The sequence below is a fragment of the Amblyomma mixtum genome, chromosome 10 (assembly GCF_055824585.1).
Source record: "Amblyomma mixtum isolate Tamu chromosome 10, ASM5582458v1, whole genome shotgun sequence".
Classification (NCBI taxonomy): domain Eukaryota; kingdom Metazoa; phylum Arthropoda; class Arachnida; order Ixodida; family Ixodidae; genus Amblyomma; species Amblyomma mixtum.
The window spans coordinates 168601134-168626003 of NC_143021.1; the positions used below are offsets into that span (position 1 = coordinate 168601134).

General features: G+C 42.8%; 1 protein-coding gene across 6 annotated transcripts in view; it reads left to right on the forward strand.

Moving 5' to 3' along the window:
- LOC149327683 (V-type proton ATPase 116 kDa subunit a 1-like) overlaps nt 1–24870 on the forward strand; it is a 633463-nt gene that overhangs the window by 500181 nt on the left and 108412 nt on the right. For all 6 annotated transcript variants that reach the window (XM_089562560.1, XM_089562563.1, XM_089562561.1 and 3 more), the window contains one exon: nt 1–174. This exon is cut by the window's left edge and continues 61 nt beyond it. In XM_089562560.1, the coding sequence (XP_089418686.1) occupies nt 1–174 (174 nt within the window). The remainder of the gene's footprint in view (nt 175–24870) is intronic.

Here is a 24870-nt window from a genome sequence, read left to right on the forward strand (position 1 = left end):
TCCCTCTTCGGTTACCTGGTCGCCCTGATCGTGTACAAGTGGACGCTGCCCAACGGCGCACCCAACGGCGAGAGCGTAGCGTGCTCTCGCAGCCTGCTCATCATGTTCATCAACATGTTCCTCATGACGTACACCAAGGAGCCCTGCTACCAAGACCTCCTCTACCCGGCGCAGGTAGGAACCGAGGCGCTTACTGCTCACACTTCATGCCGGTCAGGGCGGCCGTTTCCCTTTCTAACGGCTAAAACCTTGCGGGAAAGACATTTGTACCGTGTTTGAGGGAGGATCGAAAGCCACAATTGTGTCATGTATTTTTTAATTTGGTGGTGGTTTCAGGCTGTGGCAGGAAAAAAAAAGCCCCGAAATAGGGCATTTCTGGTCTAATTTAGAGACCTTTCTGTAACGGCATGTGCCATTACTGAGTCCGACACGGCATCCCATGAGCAGCCATGTGTTTCACATTCACTCACTGAACACTATACGGCTTGGAACAGAGAGCCTTCTCCGTCACAGCTACAATGACATCGCTTCCTTGGAGCGTTTCGAGAGCCCTCGAAGGAAGCTCGCCTGGCAGCTTCTGCACCCAGACACATCTCTTCGGTATACACCTTCCCCAGTGTTGATAAAGATAAAGATAAGCTTTATTTTCCATCAAAAATATGGGCGGAGACGGGGCTAAAAGCTGCAACCGCAGCTTGACTGGTCCCCGCCCCCCTACATGAAAATGACAGGTGGCACATGACAGCAAAACATTAAACAAGAAAAGCATATCAGAAGAATAGTCGTTTTTGCACGGTAAAACGTACAAATGGCTATGGTAACAATACATGGCAACAAAACATCATGCTAAACAAATCTAAGGAAAGTAAATTTACGCCATCATAAACAGTGATGGCGTATAGCAGCACCATTAGTATAGTAGCGCATAGCAGCACCGTTCGATATAGCAGCGCACTTGCATTTGAACATGGTTACCGAAAAAGGAATACATCAGGTTTCAGGATTGACAACAACACATCTGTTTATGAATTATACAATATTAACTGCGGTTACACACAGTTTGCGTTTTATTGAAGAAAAATATTCTTAAGCTGCCTAGAATTCAGCGCTAAAATGTCTACATCCTTCGACAAACGGAGGCCATCCCCTCGGCCGATCTTGAGCTGCGTTCGTCCCGGGGCCCTTCACGATCGTCCGCTCTAGCCGCATGACCCGCAGTGCATCCGCGAAATCCTCGCTGTTTATTGTCGCTGCTTCCGGCGCTTGGCGGCCAGAGCCCGTTGGGAGCCGAGCTTCACCGCAGTTTCTCGGCGCATAACCAAAGTTTGTAGGCAGAATTTGCGTCGCTGTCGGCCTCTTAAATAAACGCAGGCTCACGCTCGTATTTTGGCGCATAAGTGGGGCGACTCCGTGCGTAGTCCGTGCGTAGTAAGCACGGACGTCCGTAAGCCCGCACGTCTGTAAGCACGGACGCAGGAGCGCTCAACACCAAGTTCTTTCGCTGACCGAACTTGTGTCCCACCACACTCTGTTCAGCCCAGTGATGCACAGAAATGGGTGGGAAAATGGGGGGCGAGGCCGTTTTTCTAGGTAACTGCCCTCTGAAATAACCTCACGCAACGCAACTGTTTCTCCGAGCGCCACAGAAACAGCTGCGTTGCGTGTGGCGTTCCTCTGAAATCCAACTGGTCACGCGTCGCGAGCGTGCTTGCCTCACAGCGCAACGTGGCACAGACAAAATGAAGCCGCAGCAGCTCCGTTGAGAATTCCTCTCCCGAACGGTGCAAGATTGCAGCAACCTGCTGGGCTTCGTAGCCAGATTTCTCTCTAATGGTGCGCTCTGTTCAGCGCTCAATTCAATTCCATTCACTTTATTCACCAGATATCTCCCGATGGTTTCCTGGATAAAAGCTGCTAACGCAGCTTGACGAAGTCCAGGAAACCAATACAAGGCAAAGCGCACAGCCTGTGACAACTAGTTATAAGCCATCAGTAACTATAAGTGATAGAACAATAAATGGTAAATACAAGGGGGGTACTGCGCACAAAAAGACAAGGACAAGAAGATAACACAACAAGCGCAGTGTGTTATCTTCTTGTCCTTGTCTTTTTGTGCGCAGTACCCCCCTTGTATTCACCATGATTGACCGACTAGCCCAACAACGTACGCTTTTAAATAAATGGTAAAAACACAAAGCATAGAACAGAGGCAGTCATGTAAAAATGTAATGAAACTCCTAGCTGTACAGATAGAAAAAAAAGGTAAGAACAAAGAGACAACTGAAGATGGCACATATTCAATCAATGAAGCGAACACAAGTAGCACACTGAGCTAAACAACACAGCAAATAATAATAACAATGGTATTAATAGTACACAAGTATTTGCAACGTTACAAAGTAGTTCCGTAGTTCCTTTCTTTTATAGCCAGTGGTATTTTGAAATGCATTTAAAGTACATGAATGGTTATGAGCTAAAGACTGTAATTTATAGTTCGTACGAAAAAATGGTGCGACCCATACATCCTGATTTCGTGTGTGCACTAAAGCCTGGCGTAATTCTAAGCAGGCCAAAGCAGATAAATGATTTTTGACATGGGTAGCGGAAAAATACATTAGTTGAAGAAGTCGAAACTGGTATAAGTTATCTACGCGGATGATGGAATGTGCTTGGAAGGCATTGTTTATTGGACTCGATTTTTCGAGATTTGCAACATGACGCAGAATTCTCTTTTGTATTATGAACAATTTGTTCATGTTAGTCTTTGTAGTTGTTGCCCATACTAAACTACAATAATTTAAATGTGATTGGAACAATGCATAATAAATTCTAATTTTATATTTTAGAGGCAAAGTGTCACGGCATCGCGACAACGCACCTGTAACCGAGGAAAGTTTTTTGCTAAGATGTTCAATATGGTCATCCCAAGTCAAGTGAGATGAAAAATACACTCCTAATGTTTTGTGATTGCTGACAGTATCAATAACCTGTCCTTCAAATTTTAGTATGCCACTGTGTTGTAGATCCTTATTCTTAGCACGAAAAATTATTGCTTTGGTTTTTGCTGTATTGAATTGAAGTCGATTTAAGCTACACCAGGTTGATACTTTTTCTAAAGCAACATTACACTTCTCTATGAGACACTCAACCTCAGGGCCAGAGACAAGCAGAGTAGTGTCATGGGCATATAGAATAATCTGAGTGATGTTGTCTATGTTAACAATGTCATTAATGAATACATTAAACAGTAGGGACCCCAGTACACTCAAGTAACACTTGTTGCTGGGCTAGTTGGTGCATTATTCTTCGTACAAAAGCTAGCGCAACACACGACACGCACAAGAAAGGTAGACAGGACAACGCGCGTTGTCCTGTCTACCTTTCTTGTGTGTGTCGTGTTTTGCGCTAGCTTTTGTACCCCAGTACACTACCCTGTGGTACTCCAAGGCGGATTGGCAGAAAGTCAGAAATTTCATTACGTATACATACAGACTGAGTTCTGCTTCAAAGATAGCTTTTAATATAGCTTTTTGATTAGAAAATTATGATCTAAGCAATGAAATGCTTTGCTGAAATCAAGAAACACGGCAAGCGTAAAGACATTTTTCCCTATATTCTGCAAAATGTTTTCTTTCAGTGTTAGCAATGCACTTTCAGTAGACCTTCCCGTTCTGAAGCCAAATTGCGATTCTCTTAGTACATTGTTTTGTAAAGTGCTGATGTGTAAATCATGTATTGGTTTAATGCTGTATTCAGTTACTCCCGATGTACCACTCAATTACTGTTTTTTTGTATCGCCACTCTGTTGTATAGCAAAAGAAATTGTCTCTAATGCCGTGTGATTCTGACAGGAAATAGCCACCTTTTGTTTTCCCATTGACTGACCCTAGGACGACTGCTTGACCGAACTTTGTAATAATAGTTTTGTTTTATGTACATTGTGCAAGGGGGCCGGGGCCCTTGTCAGGCGCTCCGTCGCCTTTAGCCTCGGCCCCCTCTTGGACTGTGTCTGAGGAAACAATAAAGAAAGAAAAACTTTATTATTCGCGAAAAAATTAACTTTTCTAATCCTTTTGAAAAAACTTGAAGTACAGAAATGGGCCTGTAGTTTCAAGCGACGTTGCGGTCACCTCCTTTATGAATGAGTGATACGCTGGCTCTTCTCATGGCAAGAGGAAAAGTGCCTGACCCGATTGCCAAATTAAAAATGCGCGTAAGCACAGGGGAAAGTAAGCCTATAACGTGCTTTATTCGTTTTATTTGTAAATTGTCAATATCCGAAGCCTTACTGTTCCTTAAGCTCATGAATGTACTGCAAACTTCTGTTTCATCAGTCGGTTGTAGAAATGCACTATTCGCAGCTTGTGTAAGGCTGATCTCGTTAACGTCTGTACTGGCTCCATTTAAGCAAGAAGTGATGCTGTTCGCAAAGTGGTTATTGAAGTCATCCGCAAGAGCTTTACCTGTTATTTCATGATCATTTATGTTTATTGCATTGGGGACGGTGCTGCCCTTATGACGGCCCAAGACATCATTTATCGCTCTCCAGGCAATATTAGGGTGCTGGCGGGTAACATTGTCAAACTGAAATCAAGAAACACGGCAAGCGTAAAGACATTTTTCCCTATATTCTGCTCAGAGTTTAGTTTATTCCTCAGTTGTTTGAAGAATTTTAGTGTCTCTTCCGAGCGCGTGCGCAAAAATAAGTGGTAGTGTCGATTTTTACTTTTTATCATGTGTATATGTTCACGCGTAATCCACGGCTTTGTTATCTTTCTTGAGCGCGTTACTGTTTCAAAAGGAAAATGCTTCTTGTAGATATGTAAAAACTGCTGAAGAAAAGCATCATACACGTCGTCTGCAGTTTTTAGGCTCATAACAGATGACCAATCGTGCTTAAATATGTCACGTTTGAAGGTTTCCAATGTGCTTTCAGAAGTACGCTGCACTAAGAAAGGCTCTTTTTTATTACTCCGCTTAAGTACCTCCCCTTGGTGGGTAAAAAAAATAGGACAATGGTCGCTCACATCAGACGCTAACGTGCCGGCACTGTCCACATTGGCTTCAACATTAGTAATGAAAAAGTCTAATGCAGGAGAGGTGGTACATGTTACTCTAGTTGGTATGTTGATTAAATTGACGTACCCGGAGGAGAGTAGCAGCATATTAAAATCTCTGACAAGAGCCTTTGTTCTAAAATGTTGATATTGAAATCGCCGCCGCAAATTAGACGGCACTTGTGTACAGAACTGTACTCTAAAAACTCTTCAAAAAAACGCATAAATTGCAAAAAGTTGCCAGTAGGAGGACGATACAGAACACATATTATTTCATCTCTGCTTCGCACCTCAGAACTTCATAATCTTCTGTTATCATGCTGAAATCTGTCAGAATACCACATTGTTTGTGGGCAGCAATGTGGAGAGCGACGCCACCACCACGCCTATTGGTACGATTTAGGAAGACATTTTCGTATTAAGGCACTTCCAACATTTTGCAAACATCTTGGTACCAGGTCTCGGACATTACGACGGTGAACTTGAAAGAAAATTGGTTCAGAAACAGAGCTACGACGTCGTCTTTGTTGCCAGCCGAGCGAGCGTTAATATGAAGTGCTGAATATGGATTGCGCCAGCCAAGCAACTCGTGATAGTCCACTGTTCCAGCTAAAGTAGCAGCCGAAAAGGGCAGACTTTATGAGAACAAAAGTAACTGCGCAAAAGGACGGGACAAGAGAAAGAGAACCACACGGGACAAACGCAGACTGACAACGGATTTATTCCACCTACTCCTCTTTCCTTCAGCAGCAAAGCGCATGCGCACCAACCACAAAAACAAAAAACAGAAGCGACACTCATCTCGTGGAATCAAGGAACTCGAACTCCTTGCGGTACAGGTGTACTGAAGCATCGCTAAGGCACTTATCAGGCCCTAACCTCGCGATTTCCAAGGCCTCGATAATTTCTCGTTCTTTCTTATCCCTCGAGCGTCCGATAATCTTAGTCCTATCGAAAAGCGGATTACAATCTCTGCCATCATGCTTGCAGTCGATAGGACTAAGAATATCGGACGCTCGAGGCATAAGAAAGAACGAGAAATTATTGAGGCCTTGGAAATCGCGAGGTTAGGGCCTGATAAGTGCCTTAGCGATGCTTCAGTACACCTGTACCGCAAGGAGTTCGAGTTGCTTGATTCCACGAGATGAGTGTGGCTTCTGTTTTTTGTTTTTGTGGTTGGTGCGCATGCGCTTTGCTGCTGAAGGAAAGAGGAGTAGGTGGAATAAATCCGTTGTCAGTCTGCGTTTGTCCCGTGTGGTTCTCTTTCTCTTGTCCCGTCCTTTTGCGCAGTTACTTTTGTTCTCATAATGTCGTACCAACTAGCCCCTCACCGCACTCTTCTAGTCTTAGAATGTTGCTTGTGACGTACTTGCTGTGTCATCGGCTGGCATTGCCAAAATCTTGCTGAAATCGGCTTCACATATTATCGGTACGATAGGAGATTTTTTAGTGCGCCTCATGAAGATCTTCCCGTTCTGTGACCACGCGGATTTCCAATTTAGCTCATACTTTTTCTTGGTAGCCATGGAAAGTAGTTTCTTTTGTGTGGGGCAGAGATGCTCATTAACATACACAGGGGCTGGGTCGTTAAGTTCGATGTCATCGTTGGTCAGGCGCATTTTCTTAGCCTTCCTGAGTACAGTGTCACGCTTCGCCCGAGACCGAAACTGCACAACAATGTTGGGCGTGTCCGAATTCTTTGTCGGTACACGATGACATGCCTCGAGGTCCGATTCCAGGATAGGTTCGCTTATTGCCGTACCAATTTTTGAAAGCAAATCAGCAGTAGACTCATTGTCATGTTTCAGAACTCCTCTAATTTCAAGAACTCCTCTAATTTCAGCACCAAGGACTTCACTCTTTCTGTTATCTTCATTCTTGAAGTTCGGGTCATAATTAAAAAGTCCAGCCCATGTTTAAAGATGTTTGGAATTAAAGGACGCAGGACGGGGTAATTGGAGAGGCATGCGAGAGGCCTTTACCGTGCAGCGGGCATAGTCAGGCTGATGATGATGGTGATGGAGTTCAAGAATTAATATGCAGCATTTTTAGTCCAAAAAATAAAATCCAGGAAACTAAAGTAATGCTCAACAGTCTTCAGGAGAAACAACAGCTGTCGATAGGCAGCGAGGCAATGTGAGTGGTAAATTGGCTACTGTTCTTGATCGGTCATTTCCATGAACATCAGGGAGGAAGAGGGTCAAAAAGTTGTGGAGACAACTGGAGTGTCTGCATGATTATCAAGCTGGAAGGCTATCGCGTGCAGGTTGGTGTATAAAACAAGACGGGCGAATTTAGACTACAAAGTTGTTTTTGAATAAAGTTGAAGAGGAAAGGGATAAAGTGCAAGCCCAGTAAGAAAACCGTGACATGCACTCCCAACAAAGGCAAAGCGTTCGCCGAGCGTCCGGGGGCGGCTCGTGTCGGAGGGGTCGAACACAAGGTGGCGCTGGGAACAGGGCACTTCTCCCCCGGAGCAGGCGCAGCCTGGAAAAGAAAGACAAGAAGGACATTGTACCCCCTTCGTCAAAAGTCACCCAGCACCAGGTTTTTGCTTCTCAACCGCATAACGAAGCTTTTATGGCACCCTTGAGGACCGAAGGGTGTCAGAACTCGAGGACAAGGGCTCTATAAAGATTCATAGCTTAAGCAGGGTGTCGAACCGGAACCGAACCTGAACCCGAAACCTGAACCGAACCCGTATTTTTGCCCGGAACCGGAACCGAACCGAACCCAAACTTTTTTCGCCATCTTGGAACTGAACCCGAACCGGAACGATTCAAAGGAACCGTTCCGAACCAGTTCGGGACTCGGTGAAGCCGCACATTTTTTGCAACATGACATAATTTTTTTTTCAGACAAAATTACACGTGCCGGCGCACAGATTTGCCCATCGAAACCTGTAGTGCGAAAATGGCATCCAGTCTATGCGACAACAAAACGGAAGGAAGTCTCGTGCCTAGGAAGAAAGCTAATTGGCGCTTCTGCAGTGTGCTTTCGGAAATTATGAAGCATTTTACGTCAGACTGATGTGAAATCTTGGGTTTATTAGTATTCCCCTTTCACATGCTTACGTACACGTTTAATCGAATCGTTAGCGTTGTTTTAATACTAAAGCACTCAGTGCGAATGGCTTCCCTTTCTTTGTGTTGTCCACCATAAATATGTGAAAGATAGGCGTAATGACGCAACCACGCTGTGCAACATTTACTTTCGGAGGCATTCCTGGTAGCAGGTACTGAATAACGCCCCTCGTGGTGGCTGATGCCACGGGTTGGATACCAGGGCCGCATTTCGGTGGCGGCGAAATTGAATCGGTCTTATGAGCAAAGAAAACGACGCAGTAGCCGTCTCACACATCCCGAAGTCGAGCAGTCGTGGCGGAGTAGAAATGTCCCCGTCTCGCGACAAAATGCGAATGCGCGCGTGTTCTGTGCGATGTGAGGGCAATTTGAGGAACTTTAGCTGGTCTACTTTAATCAGGAGTCCTCCACTACAGCGTTCCTGATAGCCTTCGCGTCACTTTAACGGGATATTGATGTTAATGCTATTACTACAAAACAAACAAATATAAATTCGTGTTTTTTTTTTCAAGGATTCGAACATTCTTTTCGCGCGCGACGGAAATAAGCAAGGAATGCAGTGGTGCAATGCTTATAAAAAAAATGAATAGCGATTACACAAAGAGGCCTTGCAGAAATAGATGCTTTCGCTGAGATGCAATAATGCCTACGCCCAGAAAGATGCTACTCCAATGAAATGTAACTGCGTTGAAGTAAATTTGTGCTATGCAGATGCGCTGAAATTGTTCTTCTCGTAAAAAAAAAAATATTCTAATTGTTACAAGGCAGCTTCGTCACGCTGTTCTCGGACTGCAGGATCTTGAATACTCTGATCGGTGGCTTATATCTCTCTCGCTGCCGCACATGATGCAAGCCAACAGTCACCGAAAACAAGCAGCATAGGGGGTGTAATTTTCTCTACGGATTGAGCTACGGCGATGGTTGTGCCAACTTCTGCTTTCGGGGGTACTTGTGTGTAGTGCAACCGAACCTTGAGAATGTTCCCCACGGTGAGGGCGGAAGCTGTGCGAGAACCCTCACTTCCGGTTGTTTGTGTCTGAGACGACAGGCTTATTCTTGTTGGCGTTCTTTCGTAGAACGCTTTGGTGGCGGCATACGTGCAGCATTCACAGAAATCCACCTCAGTTAGGTAGGCTGGAGGTAGATGAGAGATTTTAGAGCGCAGCTCTTGTGCGCCTGTTCCTGCGTTCCGCGTCGTAGTAGGCGTAACCAGGTGTCCAAGTACCAGAGCGAACTAAGCGCCACCTGGAAGGTGGCTGCCACTGAAACAATCCGTGGAGATCTTAGTTTGGTTTACCGGGGTTTGAATTCTTGAGAAAGAAGGCTAAACTTATAATGCAGTAAACAAAACAATTACCATACTCTAACCTTCAGTGGGAATCGAACCAGTGGCACCGGGCGCAACAAAGAAGCTTCATTTACTGATGCCTTAGGCTACACGGCCGTCTTCGAAGATTCTTTTTGTTGTCATCGCATGGAATATCAGGAAACTCCCTGACCTCCTCTTGCCTTACCTGACTGGGTCGAATTCAGCAATCTCGGCATACGGCTTCACGCCACCATCACTCCCTTAATACGTAATCATCATCAGCCTGACTGAGCCCACCGCAGCGCAAGGGACTCTCTCATGTCTCTCCAATTAACCCTGTCCTTTGCCAGCCGCGGCCACCATATCCCCGCAAACCATCCGCCCACCTAACTTTCTGGCACCTCATGTTACGTTTGCCATTTCTTCTTGATTTTCACTAGGATGTCATTAACCCGTGTTTGTTCCCTAACCCACTCTCTTCCGGGTTTATAGCGTTACACCTATCACTTTTCTTTCCATAGCTCGCTGCGTTGTCCTTAACTTAAGCTGAACCCTCTTTTTTAGCCTCCTTGTTTCTGCCCCATAGGTGAGTACCGGTAGGATACAGCTGTTGTATACTTTTCTCTGGAGGGATGCTGGTAAACTGCTATTCATGATCTGAGAGAACTTGCCATAAGCGCTGCCGCCTGCACATAAAAATTCCGGAAGGCACACGCGTCAACAAAGGGAAACCAATCAGGAGGTTGAGCTTGCGCAGCATGTACGTTTCGATGTTAAATGCACTGTTCTCCGGCAATTGTGCGTGTTTATCAGTCATACGGCTTTCCCACACGGTAAACACTCTTATTAACAGGAATTTCATTAAGAGGAATTAACAGGAAGTTCAGACGGAATTCCAGGGCCTTTCATCACAGGCATTAATGTTATTGTGCAAAAAGGGACGGCTGAAGTAGGCTATGCCCCAAATGAACATAGCATGACACCACAACACAAATAATTCCGTTGTTCAATAGTTTCTCGTTGGTCTCACGTGCAGCATTTCGCTGATCACGGCACAAACGTCCCCTTGGTTCGATGGCACGTCCTAACGCGTAAGGTCCATGTTTGAAGTCCATGAACGGTTTCTGCGGCAAAATGAATCCGCATCCGCTGAACTCGTTTTTTTACATCGGCGTCAAGAAAGGCTAGGCAATGCTGCAGGTGTATGCGTAGAGGAAGTCATGACCCATCGGAAACTTTGTCAGCTGCCTTCTGGAGAGGCTGTACATGTGTTCTAAGGAAAAGCGAAGATTGAGGAAATCGGAAGTACCACCAAAAATTCTCTCACGACTATGTACAGAAAAAACAGATGAGCATTGAGTCACCTAGTAAGCACAGCTGCCAGGAAGAGGTGGTTTTCGGTTCTGGAAAATAATCTTGGAACAAGTTGGTGGACAAAAAGTGCACGAAAGATTCACCAGACTCTATCAAGGTACTAGAAATTCTGGCCACGCATAGGCTCCCTTTTAAAGCGCCCCAGAGAAGTCACAGAAATTCTCTGTAACGAATTTACGTTCTTCCTCGCGCAATTCAGCACTTCCAACAGTGTCACTACGCAAAGTCGCAACGAAGATGTCGCAAATTCTTGTCCGTACAGACACGAAGTGCCCCCAACCAATCCAAGCCTGCTTTTGAAGCGAAAGCTTTATTGGCCTAGTCAAGCCAAGGTCATCGGCGCCGCAATTTGTCCTTCAGGCGGAGAAGCGATGGAGGTGTGGCATTCCTTCCTTTATGCCTTCCCTTGCGGCGTGGTTCAGGTGCACACCGAAATGTGGCAGCTACTGCTCCATTTCCTTTCCTCAAAAACCGAACAAAACAAAACATGTCGGCTATCGGTGTTCATTGGGTTCATTGGCGTTGGCATTGACAACGTTGCATTTTGATGAAGGAAGAGGAGGCGCACAACTGGCTCCCTGGGTCAATGGACACCTCAATCTCGCTGTCATGTACGTGTTGGTGTCCGCCTCCAAAAATCTGCTTTCACTCAATATTCCGCGCTTAGCCAAACCATCGGAAATTTTTTATCATATTCTTTTCATATTCATATTCGGAGTAAGAGATGGCGACGACATCAGCATAAGCCAAATCTTCATTTTACACTGCACTAACCAGAAGCCACGATTAGATGTATTTTGAAGCGAAATCTTCTCTATGGGACCTCTGGCTTCAATCGCGGACCACGCAAATTTCACCTGCAGCTGAGTTAGAGGCCAAACCATTAAAAAGAAAAAAATAAATTGAATCAGTATCATGCATAACTGGGGGTCGAACCCGTGGCGGCGCAAAGAAATCTCCTTTAAGGGCCGCTCAGCGGGACCACTTGTGCACTTATTTGTGCATGAGCTTGTTTCGCATTTTTTGTTTTTCAAATCGGCAAACCACCCTATTATAGTAGCTGTGCTTATTAGGCGTCTCAGTGCTCATTTGCCTTTCCTGTTCGCACCGACTGGACACACTGGTGAGGAGTCTTTATGGAGATTCCTTAAGGAAGTTGCTAACACTTTCAATTTCCTTACTATGCGCTTTTCTTTAGACTACCTGTATAGCCTCTCCAGAAGGCAGATGACTCAGGCACTTACAGTGTAATTGTTTCCTGTACCGTTGTATCGGCAACCTTTTTTGGAGTTCCTTGACACCAGTGTTTTAAAACGGGATAGGCGAATGTGCTGCAAAAACATTCTTCTTTAAACGGCACACACCTATGCTGCCTGTGAAGGCATGGCTTCATGCTAAGGAGATGCTTGCGCCATGGACGGTCAATTGCCGCCTGTGTAGTACACCAGAGACAATTACACCAGAGTACACCAGAGACAGAGTGAATGGCAAGTCGGTTTTTGGGTGACTGAAAGATGTCGTCGCTTTGTATGCCTGCCGATACAGGGCAGCTTCCTCTCATAGTAGGCACATGCGGCGGTCCTGGCGGCGTCTGCGTGCTTACTCTTCGCAGGGGAAGTCCCCGAACGACCCGAGCTTCAGGAGAGACCTATTACTCGCGCGACATGGACTCGATCCGAAACTGCTGAAGGTGAAGGCTTTAGAAGATGCAAAATCTATCCGCTTTTTTCCTTATGCACCTCATCAGATATACCTAGCGTATACCTTATGCACCTTATGCACCTTATCAGATATATATCTAGCGAAAAAAATTCCCTACTAATAAACACACGGAAAACAAAGGCGATATTTTTTAAAGCTAAAAATGTCAAATGGGCTGTACATACAAATTTAGTATTGGGTGGTAATCATACTCATATCGGCATACTCAGAAGGTTAAAGTGCATGATACCTACTAGGACAAAACTTATTATTTACCATGCCCTCTTTGATTCTCATGTTAAATATTGCCACTTGGTCTGGGGTACAACGACGCAAACTAATATTCAGAAGGTTTGACATTACAAAAAAATGCAGTCAGAGCAATTGCGGATGCCACATACTTAGCACATACGAGTGCTCTATTTGCAAAATACCGCATTATGGATGCAAGGGTTATTCATCAGTACCGTGTAATTCAGCAGTACAAATCTCAGGTACATAGTGACACCACATTTTTTGCTAACCTTGCGAATCTACGGGAAAATACCGCTGTTCACAACACAAGACACTACGAATATTGGTATGTACCTTGTCCACGCACAAATTACGGTTTTCAAACTCTCAGGTATGTGTTGCCATCTTTCCTTAATAGTAATGCTTTCACTAATCAATCCATTCTTTCCGTTTCATATAACGCTGTCAGAAATATGTTCTTACAAAAGAATGAATCATATCCAACTGTAAAATAAACAAAGTGTCCATGTGCTGTGATTAAACTATCATTTGCGTGTGTGTAACAGTACCGAGACTATTCTGGTGATCTGTTATGAAGATATTGTACATATTTGTTATTTCATGCATTCTCTTGTTATTGTTTTACTGCTGTCTGTCATCGCCGTGCCAAGCCGCCACGGGAGATGGGAGCTTTGTCAAGCCGCGTGCGCGGCTTTTTTTCCTTTCTCCTCAGCCATTGTACATGACTGAAATAAATGCACTGAACTGAACTGAACATAGACGATGGGCACTAATCCTGAATGCATTTGATTTCTCGGCTCTTGCGTAAATTTATATCTTTTTGCCGCGGACAGTAAACTAAAGTTGGCAAAGTCAAAACATGTCGCATTGAGAAAATTTTGCAGTTTTTATTTGACAAGTGAAAGTCAAAGCAATATAACGTTGAATAAAAACAATCTACGTTCAGAATTTTTATAGTCTGGAACCGTTTGAACCCGTTTGAACCGGTTCGACGCGATCCCAACCGGTTCGAACCGGAACGGAATGTCGCTCCGGAGCAGAACCCGAAACTGAACCCGAAAGGCGTGAACCCGGACCCGAACCGAACCCGAAAAAATTGCGGTTCGACACCCTGGCCATAAGTGCTTCGCTATGTGGCTAAGAAACAAAGCACCTGTGCCCGGTTAATTTTGACAAAGAGGGTACGCAAGAAAGACAACAGAAATAAAATAAAGAGCATGATCGGCGTAGTACTTCGCATCATCATCAGCCTGACGCCGCCCACTGCAGGGCAAAGGCCTCTCCCATGTCTCTCCAGTTAACCATGTCCTTTGCCAGTTGTGACCATCGTATCCCCTCAAACAGTAAATGTCCAAATGATAACCGCGAGTCGAGTGCACGTAACAATCAATCACTATCTTTGTCATATGCCAACATCCGAATCGTCGTGCAAAAACGCGATCTGCTTTTTTCTTTTCTAGACGATAGTGAATCGCACATCATCATTCTTACAGAAACTTGGTTGAATCCTAAAATTACAAACGACGAAATCATTCGTGGTGTACATTCATACAATTGCGAAAAAAATGTTATTACTGACTGTCAGTTCGGTTTCCGAAAGGATCGTTCGACAGAGTTAGCTCCACTAACACAAAAGGAACTAATACTACGAGCCTTTAAGCAAAATTTTTTGATGCTAGGCGTTTTTATCGATTTTTCAAAAGGCCTTTGACACAATCAATCACACCACTCGGCTAACAAAACTTGAAATTTACGGTTGTAGGCGCCCAGTCCTTAGGTTAATCAAAAGCTATCTGCAGCTGAGGTGTCAGAGGATTTCAATAACTGTCTTTCAGACAGCTTACCCTTTCATTCTGCTGTACCTCAAGGTGGTATTATTGGACGGTACGGCAAAACAGCGCTGACGGACGGGATGGAAGAAGGCGAGACAGACACATGCGCTGTCCAACCAACCAGCCCGACTCAGCCCTCTCCTTGTATTATTGGACCTTTGTTATTTAATATTTACATTAACGACATAATAAATATTGACACCACTGCGCAATTCATCATATACGCTGATGACACTAGTCTGTTTTTTACTTCTGGTTGTGCAAGGAACCTGTTGGCTGTTGCGAACGCTGCTTTAAGTGAAGTTAATCGAGTGAGTTATTTACATTAACGACATAATAAATATTGACACCGCTGCGCAATTCATCATATCAATCAATCAAATCTTTATTTCAGTTTGTACATGCAAAGTGGGGATGGTGAGAAGAAAGCAGTGAATGATACACCGCTTGACGGGCCTCACCTTCCTTACAAGTCAGCAGTTGGCACGTGGCAAAAAGAGAAAAAAAAACACTGTTGAAAAGTGGATACAAGTGCGCTTATGAAGAACAATGTATTATGGAAACAGATATCTAGCAATTGGCAGTAATAATTATAATAATAGACAGTGAGGTTATTACACAGAGTGGCATAGTACACCTAGACGCTTCGCATCACTGTAGCACAGATTGCTGAATAAAGATTTTCCGGATGGCAGACAAAGACAAAATATTCACTTGGTCACTAAATGAGGTAATGAGGAACTTTGGCACAATATACCTTAACATACAGACTCCATAGTTCTGCATTTTGGTAGTACAAACCTACATTGCAATCGGATGTCGTACGATGAGTGGCGATATGTCATTGGCACAATCTGAGAAATAAATGAATCACCCTTTTTTATCACTGTTTTGTAAAAACATGCAAATCTGTAGTCAAATAGTTTGTTTGTTATATATACGCTGATGACACTAGTCTGTTTTTTACTTCTGGTTGTGCAAGGAACCTGTTGGCTGTTGCGAACGCTGCTTTAAGTGAAGTTAATCGAGTGAGTTATTTACATTAACGACATAATAAATATTGACACCACTGCGCAATTCATCATATACGCTGATGACACTAGTCTGTTTTTTACTTCTGGTTGTGCAAGAAACCTGTTGGCTGTTGCGAACGCTGCTTTAAGTGAAGTTAATCGAGTGAGTTATTTACATTAACGACATAATAAATATTGACACCACTGCGCAATTCTTCATATACGCTGATGACACTAGTCTGTTTTTTACTTCTGGTTGTGCAAGGAACCTGTTGGCTGTTGCGAACGCTACTTTAAGTGAAGTTAATCGAGTGAGTTATTTACATTAACGACATAATAAATATTGACACCACTGCGCAATTCATCATATACGCTGATGACACTAGTCTGTTTTTTACTTCTGGTTGTGCAAGGAACCTGTTGGCTGTTGCGAACGCTACTTTAAGTGAAGTTAATCGAGTGAGTTATTTACATTAACGACATAATAAATACTGACACCACTGCGCAATTCATCATATACGCTGATGACACTAGTCTGTTTTTTACTTCTGGTTGTGCAAGGAACCTGTTGGCTGTTGCGAACGCTACTTTAAGTGAAGTTAATCGAGTGAGTTATTTACATTAACGACATAATAAATATTGACACCACTGCGCAATTCATCATATACGCTGATGACACTAGTCTGTTTTTTACTTCTGGTTGTGCAAGGAACCTGTTGCCTGTTGCGAACGCTACTTTAAGTGAAGTTAATCGAGTGAGTTACTTACATTAACAACATAATAAATATTGACACCACTGCGCAATTCATCATATACGCTGATGACACTAGTCTGTTTTTTACTTCTGGTTGTGCAAGGAACCTGTTGGCTGTTGCGAACGCTGCTTTAAGTGAAGTTAATCGAGTGAGTTACTTACATTAACAACATAATAAATATTGACACCAATGCGCAATTCATCATATACGCTGATGACACTAGTCTATTTTTTACTTCTGGTTGTGCAAGGAACCTGTTGGCTGTTGCGAACGCTGCTTTAAGTGAAGTTAATCGAGTGAGTTATTTACATTAACGACATAATAAATATTGACACCACTGCGCAATTCATCATATACGCTGATGACACTAGTCTGTTTTTTACTTCTGGTTGTGCAAGGAACCTGTTGGCTGTTGCAAACGCTGCTTTAAGTGAAGTTAATCGAGTGAGTTATTTCTCTCTTTCTCTCATTTCTCTCTTTATTTCCTTTCCTTTCGAAAAGGTAGGAGCCGGGACTAAAAGCTGTAAAAACAGCTTGACAGGGGCCCCTGCCCCCTACATGGTGGCACTGCAGCGTGTCGGAACAACATCACCATAACAAAGGAAAAATAAATACAGATACATATTACAGAGGCAATATAGTTCAAGAGCAACAAATAAATACAAATTCAACATTGCAAGGCAAACAACAGTTTGTAACGCTTCAAACAGAAAAAAAAGAAAACAAAGAAAAAAATAGATGAAGTACAATGTGTTGGACATTCTGGACACAGTATGTAACGAATTGAAGCGACAGTAAATTTCTACAAGGGACATGGGTACAATAATTACAGCGCAGAAAACGTCTCACATTACAAGATCTAAGACAACTATAATAATTTCTGCCGACAGAACAGACTAATGGTATGTTTAGGTTCGTATGCTGGATCGAAATTTGACGACTCTAAACTATTGAGTAATGTGGGAGTAATATATTTCAAAGATTGCGTATGGTATGAGGTGCGAGGTGTAGGTACAAGCCATTTTTCCTTGTGCCTTGTAAGGCGAGGTCTGGCGTTTTCTTGTAGTTGGGCTAAAGATATTAAAAAATTACTTTTTTCTTTCACGAAAGATTTATATATTAGCATTAACCTATAGTTATATAGGCAAAACACTGGGAGAACATTATATTTCTCAAAAAGGGGGGCCGAGTGGTGCAAAAAAGACACATTAGCGATATACCGAACTGCTTTTTTTTTTAAGTAAGTGCAGTTTTTTTAAGTCAGTCATACCAGTCGTGCCCCAGACAATAATACAGTACTGAAGAAGAGATAATACTAGGGAATTATAGAGAATAATTTTAACCTTGGTAGGCAAAATTTCTCTCAGTCTCGCAATAACACCAACAGCACTGGATATTTTCGATTGAAGGTACTCAACGTGTTTGTTCCAAGTTAAATGCTTTGAGAAATGAACACCAAGTATTTTCACTGTATCGACTATTTGGATGCGATCTGTACCTAGACGTAGATTCAATGAAGTCAGCTGATGTTTTCCTTTTGGTGAATATAAAATTGCTTGTGTTTTAGACGGGTTTATCCTTAAACAGTTTGCGTTAATCCATTGGTGTAAATCGCCAAGCGCTTTATTCGACAGCAATTCAATGTCTGCTTCTGTCTTGCCCTTAACAAAAAGCGTCGTATCATCTGCGTACGAGACAAACTGAGCGCTGTCTGTGCATCGAACAATGTCATTGACATAGATGATGAATAACAGTGGCCCAAGTATGCTTCCTTGCGGGACTCCAGTTGATACAGCCAGCACGGAAGATTTACTGCCATTTATGTCAACGTACTGAGTTCTATTTCCAAGGTATGACTTAAGCAGTGTGTGAGCAATGCCGCGGACTCCGTATCTATGTAGCTTGGAAAGAAGGATGAAATGATTTACAAGATCAAACGCTTTCGTAAAGTCGATATAGATGCCTGCTATAATCTCTATTTTGCTAAAAGCTTCTAAAATGATCTCTTTTTGTGCTACAAGGGCCGTCTCTGTTGATCGGTGCCGTCTGAAACCATGCTGAAAGTCAGAATACAAACTGTGTTGCGAAAAAAATGAAGAAATTCTTATGTGTAATATTTTTTCGATTCCCTTTGAGAAAATAGGTAATATGGAAATTGGACGGTAATTGCTTAGTGTACCTTTATCCCCATGTTTAAATATGGGTATTACACGAGCGACCTGCATTTCTTCAGGAAATATGCCTGTAGATAAAATTAGGTTATAAATATGAGTGATAACTGGACAGATTAGGTCAAGAACGTACTTTACCGGGATCACCTGCATGCCATTTGAGTCTTGAGCTTTACTGTTTTTTATAGCATTCATGGAAGAATAAACTTCTGAGCAGTTTGTGGGGGCAAGAAATAGTGACTGACTGCTGTACATTTCCGGCAGATACCGGTCAAAGTTGTCCATACTATTATTACTACAAACCTTAATCTGATTAGATTGTTGAATGAAAAGAGTATTGAAAGCGTCGGCTAGTTCCTTGCCAGAAATGCACACTCCATGGTGCTGGAAATTATCAGGAAAAGCCTCTGAGTCATCACCTGAGAGCAGGGGTTTCAGTTTTCGCCAGACTACATCTGACCGCAGAGTAGTCTCGTTCCAGAAAATGTTAAGAAAATAAAAATTCTTCGCTGCCTTTAACTTTGAGTTTAGGCTATTTCTATATGCCTTAAAAACAGAAAAATCATCGCCACTTTTGTTCTTTATGAATCGAGCATATAATGCATTCTTGCGTTTAATCATGCTCAACAATTCATGCGTTAGCCACGGCTTGCGCGCTTTCGATGGTTTTTTTACACGACACAAAGGAAAGTGGGCATCATATATGAATCTGAACATAGCTATGAAATTAGAGTATGCAACATCGCTACTTGTTGCTTTGTAAACGGTGTTCCAGTTTTCTTGACTAATCGCAAAACGGAAAGATTCAAGATTGGTGGGAGTGATGATCTGAACAAGATTGTTTTCTTTACATTTTTTTCTTTTTATTTGACGAGCGTTGTCAGCTAGCATAAATATTCCTGAATGGTCGCTGATACCAGTGTATACTGTATCCGCGGTTATTGTCTCAGTATTAATGTTTGTGATGAACACATCCAGCAAAGAACTGCTATCTTGAGTGACACGCGTGGGTTCAGTTATAACATTTGTGAAACCATATGACTGTATTAAAAGTTGAAATTCTTTCTGGCAGTGCGTAGGTGTAAGCATGTTAACATTCAGGTCTCCTCCCAGATAAAGGTCCAGACTGTTAACTAAAGTGTGTTCTAGAATTCTGCTAAAGAAAGCCAGAAACTTAGTAAAATCACCAGAAGGTGGTCGGTACATGACCACAAAAATGCTTTTTTGGTTGCTCAGGGTCAGCGCCTCATAATCAGAATTCATCTGGCAGAAATCTTCCAAAATTTCAACAACAAGATCATTTCTTATCAAAAGGCTGATGCCACCGCCACGTTTGCTCTTACGATAGCGCGAAAAGCAGTGATAGCCAGGCAAGCTAAACACGCGTGATTCTTCGGTGTACCAGGTTTCGGTCAGCATGATTGCTGTGAGCGATATACCAAAGCTCTCCACCAAAAGTGCTAGTTCGTCTTCTTTATTTGCGGCTGAACGGACGTTTTGATGAAAAAGTGATATGGCAGAAGTTTTCTTTTCTATCACGGATTTAATCTCAGAAGGATGAAGTCCCATGGTGTGGAAAAAAAGCAAGCAAGTTTAAGCGCATGTGTACTCAGACAATTTTGGACAAGTCATCAACATGGTTGATAGGGATTACTGGTGCACCATCTAGCTTCCGGACGAAGATTTTCCCGTTCTTAATCCATGTATACTTATATTTGAGTTCTTTTGTCTTAGATTTGGTCGCACCGAACAATCGTTTCATTGACGGGCAAAGGTGTTCGTTCACAAAGATTGGTACCACAGGTTCCATCTGCACGTCCTCTGTTGTTAGTCTCTGCTTTCTTGCCTTCTCAAGGAACAAGTCGCGCTTGTCCCTGCGGGTGAACTGGATGACAATGTTCGGCGCAGTGTCATTATTCAACGACATAACGACATAAAGACATAACATAACGACATAACGACATAACATAACGACATACATTAACGACATAATAAGTATTGACACCACTGCGCAATTCATCATATACGCTGATGACACTAGTCTGTTTTTTACTTCTGGTTGTGCAAGGAGCCTGTTGGCTGTTGCGAACGCTGCTTTAAGTGAAGTTAATCGAGTGAGTTATTTACATTAACGACATAATCAATATTGACACCACTGCGCAATTCATCATATACGCTGATGACACTAGTCTGTTTTTTACTTCTGGTTGTGCAAGGAACCTGTTGGCTGTTGCGAACGCTGCTTTAAGTGAAGTTAATCGAATGAGCTATTTACGTTAACGACATAATAAATATTGACACCACTGCGCAATTCATCATATACGCTGATGACACTAGTCTGTTTTTTACTTCTGGTTGTGCAAGGAACCTGTTGGCTGTTGTGAACGCTGCTTTAAGTGAAGTTAATCGAGTGCGTTATTTACATTAACGACATAATAAATACTGACACCACTGCGCAATTCATCATATACGCTGATGACACTAGTCTGTTTTTTACTTCTGGTTGTGCAAGGAACCTGTTGGCTGTTGCGAACGCTGCTTTAAGTGAAGTTAATCGAGTGCGTTATTTACATTAACGACATAATAAATACTGACACCACTGCGCAATTCATCATATACGCTGATGACACTAGTCTGTTTTTTACTTCTGGTTGTGCAAGGAACCTGTTGGCTGTTGCGAACGCTGCTTTAAGTGAAGTTAATCGAGTACGTTATTTACATTAACGACATAATAAATACTGACACCACTGCGCAATTCATCATATACGCTGATGACACTAGTCTGTTTTTTACTTCTGGTTGTGCAAGGAACCTGTTGGCTGTTGCGAACGCTGCTTTAAGTGAAGTTAATCGAGTGAGTTATTTACATTAACGACATAATAAATATTGACACCACTGCGCAATTCATCATATACGCGGATGACAATAGTCTGTTTTTTACTTCTGGTTGTGCAAGGAACCTGTTGGCTGTTGCGAACGCTACTTTAAGTGAAGTTAATCGAGTGAGTTATTTACATTAACGACATAATAAATACTGACACCACTGCGCAATTCATCATATACGCTGATGACACTAGTCTGTTTTTTACCTCTGGTTGTGCAAGGAACCTGTTGGCTGTTGCGAACGCTGCTTTAAGTGAAGTTAATCGAGTGAGTTATTTACATTAACGACATAATAAATATTGACACCACTGCGCAATTCATCATATACGCTGATGACACTAGTCTGTTTTTTACTTCTGGTTGTGCAAGGAACCTGTTGGCTGTTGTGAACGCTGCTTTAAGGGAAGTTAATCGAGTGCGTTATTTACATTAACGACATAATAAATACTGACACCACTGCGCAATTCATCATATACGCTGATGACACTAGTCTGTTTTTTACTTCTGGTTGTGCAAGGAACCTGTTGGCTGTTGCGAACGCTGCTTTAAGTGAAGTTAATCGAGTGCGTTATTTACATTAACGACATAATAAATACTGACACCACTGCGCAATTCATCATATACGCGGATGACACTAGTCTGTTTTTTACTTCTGGTTGTGCAAGGAACCTGTTGGCTGTTGCGAACGCTGCTTTAAGTGAAGTTAATCGAGTGCGTTATTTACATTAACGACATAATAAATATTGACACCACTGCGCAATTCATCATATACGCTGATGACACTAGTCTGTTTTTTACTTCTGGTTGTGCAAGGAACCTGTTGGCTGTTGTGAACGCTGCTTTAAGGGAAGTTAATCGAGTGCGTTATTTACATTAACGACATAATAAATACTGACACCACTGCGCAATTCATCATATACGCTGATGACACTAGTCTGTTTTTTACTTCTGGTTGTGCAAGGAACCTGTTGGCTGTTGCGAACGCTGCTTTAAGTGAAGTTAATCGAGTGCGTTATTTACATTAACGACATAATAAATATTGACACCACTGCGCAATTCATCATATACGCTGATGACACTAGTCTGTTTTTTACTTCTGGTTGTGCAAGGAACCTGTTGGCTGTTGTGAACGCTGCTTTAAGGGAAGTTAATCGAGTGCGTTATTTACATTAACGACATAATAAATACTGACACCACTGCGCAATTCATCATATACGCTGATGACACTAGTCTGTTTTTTACTTCTGGTTGTGCAAGGAACCTGTTGGCTGTTGCGAACGCTGCTTTAAGTGAAGTTAATCGAGTGAGTTATTTACATTAACGACATAATAAATATTGACACCACTGCGCAATCCATCATATACGCTGATGACACGTCTGTTTTTTACTTCTGGTTGTGCAAGGAACCTGTTGGCTGTTGCGAACGCTGCTTTAAGTGAAGTTAATCGAGTGCGTTATTTACATTAACGACATAATAAATATTGACACCACTGCGCAATTCATCATATACGCTGATGACACTAGTCTGTTTTTTACTTCTGGTTGTGCAAGGAACCTGTTGGCTGTTGTGAACGCTGCTTTAAGTGAAGTTAATCGAGTGCGTTATTTACATTAACGACATAATAAATACTGACACCACTGCGCAATTCATCATATACGCTGATAACACTAGTCTGTTTTTTACTTCTGGTTGTGCAAGGAACCTGTTGGCTGTTGCGAACGCTGCTTTAAGTGAAGTTAATCGAGTGAGTTATTTACATTAACGACATAACAAATATTGACACCACTGCGCAATTCATCATATACACTGATGACACTAGTCTGTTTTTTACTTCTGGTTGTGCAAGGAACCTGTTGGCTGTTGCGAACTCTGCTTTAAGTGAAGTTAATCGAGTGAGTTCACTGTCTGTAAATAAAAACAAAGCAAAGCTTTACTTTTTCAACCTAAAAACAAAAATTTCTACATTGACGGCCATTTGGCAATTTTTTGGGGAGTTTTATTCATTTTTTTTTATTTAGGTGTACTGCAAAGCAATGTTTTGGCCCAGGCAGGATGGGCATATAAATGTAGAATGCAACAAGAAGAACATATACAATGCGAGAAAGAACACATGGGAAACAACACATTTCTTAAAAGAACAACTATATGAGAAAACTAATATTGGGTAATAAATAGTCCAAGGTTCGACGGAACACCGTCTGGTCAGGGCGAAGCATGATTTATTCACAAATGAAAATTGGGTCACTGACCAAGTCGAAAGATGAAAAATGACGTTTCGGGTCCCATACGGGGCCCTTGTTCACAATAAGGCTGTCACAGAAGAAGGGATGGTTATATACGCTTCAGAATCTTCTGCAATCTTTTCACGTAAGTATGATGTAGCGTGCCCTGATTCTTGTTTAGCGTAGAGCCATCCATAAAATTCACTTTCGAAGAGGAAGCGAACGGCATGATCCCGTTCTTGGATGTGCTCGTCAAACGTGATGCGCATCGGTTAGCCTTCAGCGTCTTCCGAAAAGCAACGCACACGGGGAGATACCTGGATTTTGATTCCGCTCATCCTACGGCTCACAAGCGTTCAGTGGTTGCGTCACTTGTAAACCGTGCTAAAAGCATCTGTTCGGACCCGGTCAGCCTTGGCAACGAGATGAAGCTTATACAGCACGATCTTGAGCGAAACGGCTACCCTAGAAATTTTACCAGCAAAGTCACCAAGAAAGCCACCTACACACGAGGAGCACAACAGCTGACAAAAAAGATAAAACGTGCTGCGATTCCCTACGTGCGTCAGATCAGCGAGGCCCTTTCTAGGATTTTCCGTAAACACGGAGTGCATATTGCACACGTGCCAACCAGCAAGCTGCGAGCCGAAGTGGTCAACGTGAAGGACCCGCTACCACGTGCCAATTTCCCTGGCGTTGTTTATCGGATACCTTGCAGCGACTGCCCCTCCGTCTACATTGGGGAAACCGGGAACTTCCAGCGGCGCATGAAGGAGCACCAGGGCGACGTCAGAAACAAGCGCGCAGCAAAAAATGCAGTTGCAGAGCACGTGCTGTCCACTGGCCACGAGATAGGCTGGGATGAGGTGGAAATCTTGGCGACGGAAAGAAACCTATCTGCAAGACTGCATCTAGAATCCCTAATCATCCAGACAACGGCCAACACGCTAAACAAGAATCAGGGCACGCTACATCATACTTACGTGAAAAGATTGCAGAAGATTCTGAAGCGTATATAACCATCCCTTCTTCTGTGACAGCCTTATTGTGAACAAGGGCCCCGTATGGGACCCGAAACGTCATTTTTCATCTTTCGACTTGGTCATTGACCCAATTTTCATTTGTGAATAAATCATGGGTAATAAATGGCAACAACACATCTCATGTATGATAAGAAAAAGAAATACATGAAAAATAACTCTTTTGGAAGGAAA